General features: G+C 46.0%; 1 protein-coding gene across 1 annotated transcript in view; it reads right to left on the bottom strand.

The window, feature by feature from the left end:
- The window catches only part of Lama3 (laminin subunit alpha 3), a 234,943-nt gene that overhangs the window by 122,959 nt on the left and 101,440 nt on the right, over positions 1-10,544 (bottom strand). Inside the window, exons 18-21 of the mRNA XM_031364992.1 lie at positions 9,161-9,260; positions 6,631-6,787; positions 3,750-3,882; positions 153-295 (exon numbers count right to left, since the gene is read on the bottom strand). Coding sequence (XP_031220852.1) covers positions 153-295; positions 3,750-3,882; positions 6,631-6,787; positions 9,161-9,260 — 533 coding nt within the window. The remainder of the gene's footprint in view (positions 1-152; positions 296-3,749; positions 3,883-6,630; positions 6,788-9,160; positions 9,261-10,544) is intronic.

Genomic DNA, 10,544 nt, shown 5'->3' with positions numbered 1-10,544 from the left:
CCCTGCACTGCAAGATCTTCCTGTGGGCCCTGCACTGCAAGGTCTTCCTGTGGGCCCTGCACTGCAAGGTCTTCCTGTGGGCCCTGCATTGCAAAAGTCTATCTCAGGAATAGGACATTTTGAAGACCTCAGTGCTTAGAACCCTGTCTTACCAGAAGGACTCCTTCCACCTGGATGCAAGCAATCCATGTCCCAGGTGTGATGGAGAATGGCCCTGCAAAGCCATTTCCAGGGACTGTGACAAAGGCTGGCTCTTTACTCGGGTGAAAGGTGATCTCTTTGCTTTGAGGAGCATCTATCAGAAATACAAGTAACACATTAAAACATCTTTCTGGAAGCCAGCACTAACACTTTACACAATTTAGCTTTCAATATTCAGTTTACAGCTGGAAAAGCTTAAGGTAGCTTACTAAGCATGGGTTCTGGTTATATTTATTTATCTTACTTTTTAAAATGATAAGTATGCATGTACATAAAACAGACATTAGAGAGGCAAGCTTGGAAGACACCCAGAGACACACCTGCCACCATGTGGCCACAGTGGGTAAGTGGACAAGTGGGTATCAGTATGATGAGCGAATGTGTGGTGGAGAGATGGGAGAGGAAGCAGAAGGGTTTGTGTACTGTGAAGAGAGGAGGAACTGAAAACATGAGGCTGGTGGGAACAGCCTGCCGTGAGTAGCCTGCGCTGCCACCTGAGGCTGTGGTGCGGTCCCATCCTGCCCTGCCACCTGAGGCTGTGGTATGGTCCCAGCCTGAGCTGCCACCTGAGGCTGTGCTAAGGTCCCAGCCTGTGCTGCCACCTGTGGCTGTGCTGAGGTCCCAGCCTGCCCTGCCACCTGAAGCTGTGCTGAGGTCCCAGCCTGCCCTGCCACCTGAGGCCATGTCTGAGTCAGTGGCCCTGAAGGAGCAGGTATCTTTATTGATGTCTGTGGCCCATGTTGCCACCAAAGACCATGCAGATGTTCCTGGTCTAGGCTGCCATCTGGGACTGTATTGACATCCAGTGGCTGTGCGGAGCTGGCCCAGACCCTTACCTGAGCAGCAAGGGAGAACTGGCCCTGAGGGCATAGGAGTGGGAGAGCCCTCCCCACCTCTCACCAGCTGTAGCACTTGGAAAATGGGCCAGGACCTCTCCTAGGCAGCCCAGTGGAGCTTGCCCTGGTAGTGTGGTTGACGGAGAGCTGGCCCAGGCCCTAGCCAGGGCAGTGCTAGAGAGCTGAAGCAGGAGAGCCGGCAGGCTGACCAACTCAGCCACCACCCAGGCCCAGATCCAGGGCTCTGAGTTGGCCCAGCCCAGCATCTACCTCATCTAGGAACTGCTGGAACACATGAAGGAATGGTCTTGCAGATCAAAGCTGCAGGATCTCCATGACACATGACAACAACAGGATATCCTAGAGTAGTCCTGGTGAGGATCTAGTATTGATAGTGTAGCAGAAGCCAGAGGCCCCGAACCTGACCAGTTACTCATTGCAATGAACATTTGCAAGTAAAGCTGTTTAGGCAAAAGGGTACACTTGATGACACACGGTGACACCCCACAGCTTACACAGAGAGATGATTTGATTTGTTGTAGCTTTTGGTTTTTGTTTTCTTTGTGTGTAAGGGGCATTTGCAAGGGTGGAGCATGAATATGGAGAAACAGGAAGATGAATGGGATTGGGATGCATGATGTGGAATTCACAAAGGATCAATCAAAAAATAAACAACAAAACCAAAACTCATTAGAAGCACTGGTGAGATGGGTCACGGGTTACAAGTTATCGCTGCTTTAGAAGATAAAAGTTCAGTTCCCAGCACCCACGTAGAAGAGTCCACAACAGCCTATAGCCCCAGCTCCAGGGAATCTGATGCCCTCTCATGGATCCATAGACACCCACACACTGGTGTGCATATATAACACACACACATATTAGTAGAAAATAAAACCACTAAGAAGATATTTAAAAATAGACATTGATAAGTTGTTATATACTATATATTGGGGTTTCAGCTTTCAGGTTTATTAAATATTTAAGTATACTAACATCTATATTGTATGTGCTTGAGACAGAGTCAGCCATGTAGTACTAGTTGGCCTAGAACTCACTATAAACCATGTGGTCTCAAACTGGTTATCCCTTGCCTTTTCCTTCAGTGCTAGGATGCTGCCACATATGGCTAACACTGTAGTCTTTAGGAATGGATCTTCCAGAAGTATGTATTCAGTATATTGTATAGCTTGTTAACTTCCTTTATTCTTGTCTGTAGGAGATGGTCAGTTTTTATTTTTATTCATGAGTATACTTTACAATTAGAAAATATCCCAGCTTTCTATTTATTTGTTTCCAGGATGTATTGCCTTTCCTTCCGCCAACAAACAAACCTCTGGTGCCTGTGTCCCAGGAGTCTTCTTAAGAGGAGATGTTTGTACCAAATCTCTGAATCACTCTCATTCTACTGGCATTTACAAAGGCCCACTGTGTGCTAGGTCCAGGACTATTTGCAGCAAGGCAGTGAACATGCAAGCATGGCCTAGCTCCCTGGGGCCACGAGAAGTGAGAGACAGAGATTCACACAGAGTGAGACTGAAGCAAGGAAATGGCACTCCAGAGGAGGCGTATATTACCTTAGGAACAGGCAACAGGGCTCCTGATGCAGACTTAGAGAAAACTTTCTCAGCATGCAGGGGAACAAGCCAAAATGTACTCTGGTTGTGTGGATGGATAGAAGACAGACTGCTGATGTCACCCAGGAACAGAGGACTGGGATGAGCCTGAAGTCTACAGACTCTGTCCACAAAGACCAGCCATGCCCCTTCAGTCCACAGGGCTCTTTTCCATGAGGCAATGACACTGAGGCTCCTTGTGTTAAAAGGAGCCCAGCAGAGCTTCCTGGTGGCAGAGAGCCACTTAGCTTCCCACCACACATGTGTGGCTGACTCGACCTGGATACGGCCCATTACTGCCCTCACTTCCCAACTCTGCTGAGGATGTGAAGTAGCAATGCTCAACATCCTGCTACTGAGTCAAGTTTCAATCAGCACTGTGCTGTGTCCTGGGATGCCGAATGATTTCTTGAGTCTGTTTCTAGGATTGCTTAAGCCCTTGTACCTGGGAAGCTGGGTTCCCAGGCCTTGCCTCTGACTGTTGTGAGCTGTGCCCTCTTCTGCTCAGGAAGGCCTCACCTCTGAAGGAAGTTTGCAGGTCCTTGGGACACTCCTAGACTTCCTGTTTTCTGATCTGATTGTAAAATTCTCCTCCATTTTTTTTTTTCTTGAAACCATGGGTGGATTAAGGGCAATATTTCAACAGCTCTCAAATAACACTAAAAGGTGGTGACCACTTCCCCAGTGAGAGCTATACAAATCTGTTTTTATCACTAAAGGACTCCCCGGGGTTTCGGTACAGCCAACATTTGAGCATTGTTAGGCTGATGGTAGCTTAACATAGGCCAAAATAAAAGAAGCACAAAGTATAGAGAAAGCAATGGCAGCATGAGCACGCAAGGGAGCTGTCCAATCAGATCTCCTCCTGGGCTTCATGTGGATGACAGACTTGGTAAAAACCAAAGGAGCGTTTCATTCATCGTTTCTCAGCTGCGAGGAGGCGGAGCCAGGTTTAGAGGTCCGTGCCCCGCCCATCCAGCATGGGAGGAAGTGCCCCGCCCACCCAGCATGGGAGGAAGAGCTACTCTCGGTTATGGACTGATGGACTGTCTCTAGACAGCAAAGCCACAGCAACGGTAAGAAAAGACGCTGTGCTTACCTGACTTTCCCCGGGATGAGTAAACCGTGATGCGTCCAGATACGTCTTCCATTCCAGGATTGATGTATCTCAGAATAATTCGGAACAAGGAGAGGCTTGACTTCCTCACCGACAGCCTGACCTTTACTTCATTCTGAAAAGTACCCCAAAATAACGGGAAGTGTAGAGGAGAAAGATGGCTGCAAAGAGCCAGAAAACCAGTGACTTAAGTTTCCCTGTTAGCTCTGTAAGACACACACACACACACACATGAATGCATGGGTGTACACACACACACACACACACACACACACACATTCACACACATACATGCTCAATAAGTCTCCAGTTACGTGTAAATAGGCAAGGCTAAAACGAAAGCAAAGCCACTTAGAATTCCAGCGGCAGGAGAATGCACCCCTCGGCAGCTGGGGTTCTCTTCCAGCATTTTTTGTAACCAGGAAGACAGATTGGAATATTAGACAGACTAGTTTTCAGAGAGTCCCAGTGACAGGGACAGCCATGACTCTCTGGGAAAGCCAAAGGCAGAAGATAGAGAAGGAAAGGGAAGCATGTCATTTCAGGCCACCCCTCAATAGAGAGGCCAAGTGAGCCCCACTTCACAGGCATCACATGGCTGCAGACAGGAATAGTGGGGGAAGCAAAGCTCAAGGACCCCCTAAAGCGTTTGTGATTAAAAAACCTAGATGCAGCTAAATATGCCTATTTTGTCTCAGGAAGTTTTATGTCAAGCTTTTATCCAAAAACAATGAAATAGAAGAGAGGTCTTGTGTGTCTCTAAGCTCTGGGATCACACACCACCCTGTAAGAATTGATAATGTAAGTAAACTATCATTTATTCAGATTTATTTATTTATGCTAATAAGCATTTCTCCTGCATATATGTATGTGCACCAAGGTCAAAAGAGAGTGTGAGATCCCTTGGACCTGGTGTTAGGGATTCTTGTGAGCCACCATGTGGGTGGTAGGAACCGGACCCAGGTCCTCTGCAAGATCAAAGAGAGCTATTATATTAACCTCCATGCCATCTCTCCAGATACAAGGATAAGTTATTTTTATTCAGAAACACAAACCACATGTCCAGACCCAGCTATGGTCCAAGGGAGGCTCACAGTGTGTGAAGTCTTGGTTCGCTTTATCCTCTCCCAGCTATCTTGGTTTTGATGGAAAGGACCATGTGTTACAAGAGATGCAGAGACAATCAAGGCTGACTTCCAGAGAACCAGAAGCTGTGAGTGATGTCCATACAGGAATTCCCACCAGCCCTAAGAATTTGATTGAATTCGTTTTTCAATTTCAATATCAATTGGAAACTAAATATGCAAGGATGAATTAAAAGAATAAAGCAAGTGGTCAACCACGGGAGACCACAGGTCCTCAGACCCAAAGGCCTTCCTCACAAAGACCATCATCCTAAATGGATTCCTTTGGGTCAATCAAATATTCTGTCAAACTTCAAATGTCTGGGCTCAGTGTCAGCTACTTCTCAGGACTTGATGGAATCCGCCGTAATCTTATGACTAATGAAGATCTCCACTAGAGAACAGGGTTGGGGCTGGCTCTGTGAAGAGCATCCGAGTTCTGTGGCTCACAACCTCCTGTGACTCCAGATCTGGAAGATCTCATACTCTCCTCTGCTGGTCCCTGCGCTCTCCTGTGTCATACCTCCATACACGCACACTTGGTGCAGGCCTTTAATGCAAGCACTTAGGGGACAGAGGCAGGTGGAACTGAATTAAAGATCCATCTGAGCTGCAGAGGGAGCCCCGGGTTAGCCAGGGCTCTATAATATAACCCTGTCTCAGAAAGAAAGGGAAGAAACCGAGTTGCTGTGGGTGGGAAGAAAGGGGGAAATGTGGATGTCTTACAGTCCTGTTCAGCAAGGGCAACTTTGCTGGGGGGAATTTGGCCAGGCAAAAACATCACTAGGGTGAATGGAGGGCTCCAAAGAAGCTGTGGACTGGCCCTGATCCTCTATGACCTCTATTAGTCCCATCTTCCACAGTCATCAGCTCACTTTTCGCACATCTACCTCAATGCAGCTTAAGGGACCAGCCTCAAAGAGAAATGCAGAGGATAAGAATTACTTAATGATGCCACACATTTGGCTATAAATACTACATAAGTCTTATAGGTAGACAAATAATGTACATATCTCTTACTCTACTGGGAAGGCAAGATAGATGGGTGTTAACAGAGAGGAGTGGAGGGAAGGGAACAGAAAAGCCAAACAGCACCAAAGAGCATTCTTTACACTAGTCTCCACTCACAGAGGAACTCAGGATTTTAGAAAGCAGTGCCCCAAATCAGTAACGCCAAGCAGGGGAAGATGATACATGACGGGTGTTCTACATTTAGGAGGCTGAGGCAAGAGGACTTAGACTAGCCTGAGCCATGCAGCTAGACTCTGTGGACCTCTGCTGGAGGAGGATGCCACGCAGCTAGACTCTGTGGACCTCTGCTGGAGAGCGAGGAGGCTTCTGTGTTAGAACTTGGTTCTTGGTCAACTTGGTTTTTGTTTTCCACAAATGCCATTAAAGAAAAAAATGTCCTCTATGTTTTAGAATAGTTTAATATCATTTAAGAAATTTGCTTCAATCTATGAAAAGCCTCCAGAGATAAATACTATCTTTCTTCAGTTCCTTCATTTTCTGATTCAGTGGCCAAATTAAAGTAACTGACATCCAAGTACATATTTATTAGTTAAAATCTTGCCCTACCTTAAATCCCAAGTCTAGCTTCCAAGCCAAGCCTGGCCAGTTCTCTATAGAAAATGAATCCTAATATAGGTTCTGGGGGCCGTGTAGCTTTTAGACTGTGAGAATGCTGTGGGTACATATATGGGTGTACTGCAATGAGCTGTGGCCCTCTGATTATATACCTGTACCGAGGTCATCGGGACATATCCTCTCCAGCTAAACTCCGGGAATACCAGGGGGTCAAATCCAAACCGCAGGTCTCTTCCATTTGGTCCACTGCCATCTTCGACCTCATACTTCATGTGATGCAAATCCGGGAAGTAGTAGTTATTTTCAGGCCTTTGTCAATCACAAGTAAAGGGACATGAGTACTTAGGTTCATGGGTAATCTGAACGCCTTTCTAATAGATGCTGCTGAAGGAACACGACCAGCTCACGAAGCCCATTAAATGAGAACAGAGGAAGTTTATCCCTCTCTTGCTCTATATGATTGCTTTCATTCTGGGAAATGCTGGCCCAGAGCACACCCAACACCTACCTATCCCAAGCACTAAATTGAGGAAGTCACTTAGCACAAGATCACCGACATACCCCTACTGCATTCTAATGGCTGCCAACAGTTAATAAAATCCAATAGCTGCTCCCCGCCTCAGTCTTCCCACACACTCACACATTTGGCAAACATCAGTAATTATGTGGCAGGCACTGTTGCTAAGCATCATGATATAATACTGTATATAGTAAAGATATATAACCTTTATTATATTCTTATATGTTTATTTGTGTGCACGCATGTGTGTACACATATCCATGGACGAGCACTTGTGAAGGTCAGAGGACAACTTGCTAAGGTTGGTTCTCTCCTCCTGCTGTATTGGACTTGAGGTCCTGAGGATTGAACTTTGGGTGGTTGGGCTTGGTAACAGGTGCCTTTACCGTCTGAGCCATTTATAGGTTAATGGATGAGTTCCTTTGGCAAGTCCAATTGTGGCCATCGTAAAGAAAGCTTTAAAACACCCAGTGCTAAGTGGCTTCCAGAGTTCTTCAAGCCAGTGTGTGTGTGTGTGTGTGTGTGTGTGAATCTGTAAAATGGAATAACACTTAACGGGTTTAAAGACATAAAGATCCATCAGTCAGCAGGAATAAAAGCCACGCCCCTGCACTATGAGCACAGGAGGACCGCTTGGATTTGAGCCCAGGATTTTTAAAGGTCCACAGGAGTGTTTCTCTCCAGCGCCTCACTGTTAATCTAGGAATCCATTCTAAAGAATTACTGCAAATGTTAAAACGCAGACAGTGTAGAAACAACATGATTGGGCCAAAACTATAAAGTAAACAAATTGTAAAATATTTTGTAGGTATTAAAATTTTGAGGACTTTTTAATGACATAAGAAATGCTTATGACATATACTGTTAAATAAATTGATTTTAAAATGTTCACAAAAGGCTAAGTTTTAATTGTAAAATAAAATCAAACCAATGATATTTCACAGGGTTTTCTTAGAGAGGAGAAGTGCAGATTTTTCTTTGCCTTTTTAATTATATGAGTTTATTGAAATTTTTAAAATGAGTATGCATTTATGATCATAAAAATTAGAGAACATAGTGAATGCCTTCAGAACTTGTAAGGAAATCTAAACAAGCTCATATATATGACTGAGCTAATGTTTGAGAAGATTTGGTCCTAAGGATGCAGGTCTGCCCATCTGGACAGAGAAGCTGAGTCCCACACTGATGGTTTACCATGCTGTAGTGTGGTTTTCATTCACTATCACACCACAGGCTGTGTTCTCAGTATTTCACAGCATTTCCTATGTACTAAAATGTGAAACGTCACTGTTTTCATCTGTTGGTAGGTAACTCAGTTGTGCTGGGTTGTATTATTTTCTCCTGTGCTTCTCCACATAGCTTGAGCTGGAATGCCCAGCCACAAGGGACAATAGAGAGATCAAGGGGTCAGTCCCAGCCAGCAGCACTCAGAACTACATCAAAGAATGCCTTGATTAATCTGTTGATGGAGCAGGAGCAGAAGGTGCTCGAGATTTTGAGAACTTTACATTTCTTGGAGTTGTTGGCATATGACTAAAAACCAAAGAGTTTAGATTTCAATTTCTCCTCCTTCCAGGGAAGAAAAACTTACAGTTGGATCATCACAGCCAGAGTCACATGTCCTATATCCCTACCTGCCCCAGCCTCTGCCCTTCCTGCGTTTGTTCTTAGCTTCCTTCCCAGTTGCCTCTGTTTCAAGACTTTGCCCCCCCCCCCCAACACCCACCTTATTCTAACTCTCCTGACATCTCTACTCCCTCACCTAAGGACACGAGCAAGAACTGTATGCCACAGGCCCCAGAAGCCTGGGCAAGTGTGGGATGCCCTGGAGAATGGAGCTGGCCCCTGTGTTTGGCCCCTCCTTGTTGTCAGCCTCCTGTGGGCATGCTGCAAGCTATTTGCATTTTACTTACTTGTTTAGTTTCTTCCACCTGTCTGCTTCAAGCCTGGGGGCTTTGGGATGCAGGGGTTTTGTAGCTCATGCCACAGAACTTAGTCTTTATAGACATTGTAATCTCCTATTGTAATTAGCCTGTGGTCACATGTTCAGGTTCCAATTATACTGACTGCTTCAATTTGCCTCCTTAGGATTGCTACAGATGGGAAAGGAGGAGATGGCCTCCCGTAGCCTGAGTGTGTAAAGACACTTCACGAAGACTCACCTCCGGCACTGTTTCCCCTCGACATGCTCTCTGCACTGGCATACTCCCAAGGGCCCACTACACACGGTGGTGAGTGCGCCACCAACGTCACACTGACACCCTGAAAGTCAAGAGACAGTTGGGGTTACTCCCAAACCCTCCCTGACAGATGTTTCCCTCCCCTAGAGAAGACAGCTCTGATGTTCTCAGCCCTGTGTGGGCTGCTGCTTTCCTCTCCCAGACCCTAGAGCAGGCAGGGATGTCCCAAACAAGAATGGCCGGTCCCCTCAAAGTTCCACCTCTAATTTCAAGATGTGTGACTACAGGCCAGCAGGTGGGCACACTGTTCTCCAGTCAAAGGGGACAGGAGCCTCGGAGCTGAACATGGTTAAGTAGCCTGGGAAGAGCGATCTGTCAGTCAAGCGCTTCCCGCCCTGTGACAGGATTTCCCCTGTCAAATCACACTAAAATATTAACTGGGCATCACCTGTTACGGGAAATATTAAAATGAAACCGTCAACTCTCCCCACTCCTGCTTCTCTCAGCCTGCCAATTTCTCTGCCCGGCCAGACTGGCAGGCTTTCTGTGCTCCTGCCACTGTCAACTCTCTCCAACTAACCCTCCAACCACAACCTCCCCACCCCCCAACACCTCCCCACCCTCCCTCATCTGTGTTCCTAGCTCTGGCTCACTCATCCCTGGAGCTGCTAGTTCCTTCTCTGCCATAAACCCCTGTAATCCGCGGTCCCACATTCCAGTAACCAAGTAAATCAAAACTCTTGAAGATTATAATTAACCAATCAGATTTATATATCAATAAATTCTCAGTTTATAAAATGCCAATACAATAATTTCAGAACCAATTGATAGTGATAAAAGCTGCCCACCTAGATTAGACAAATTATCCCCATTATTCTAACCTTATGATATCATGACTACCTGTGGCTATCTAAGGCCACACTGGATCAAGTTCTTCCTCCTGTTTGTCCTCCTCCATCTTTGCTTTCTCCCTTCTCCCCAGATGCTCTCGGTCTCTGCAACTTTTAGCTCTGCCTCTCTTTTCCCTGTCCAATCACAAGCTTCTGCTGCCCTAGTATTTTAGTGTGATTGGACAGGGAAAACCCTGTCCTATCACACAGACGTGGGAAGAGTAGCAGCAGACACCTGTAAATTCAGTGCTGACAGTGCAGAGGCAGGAGGATTCCTGGGACCTACTGATTAGAGATAGCCAAATTAGCATGCCCCAGGCTTAGGAAAGACCCTGTCTCAAAATATAAAGTAGAAATCAACTGAAGAGGGTAACTCTATACACAGAGGCACACATATACACGAACATGAATATACACACACACAGAACAGCATTGCTGTAAATAACTTTCATGAGGTGGCCCATGTGGAAATCAAG

This window comes from Mastomys coucha, unplaced genomic scaffold (assembly GCF_008632895.1).
Source record: "Mastomys coucha isolate ucsf_1 unplaced genomic scaffold, UCSF_Mcou_1 pScaffold13, whole genome shotgun sequence".
Lineage (NCBI taxonomy): Eukaryota > Metazoa > Chordata > Mammalia > Rodentia > Muridae > Mastomys > Mastomys coucha.
This window is presented reverse-complemented; position numbering and strand designations above follow the sequence as displayed.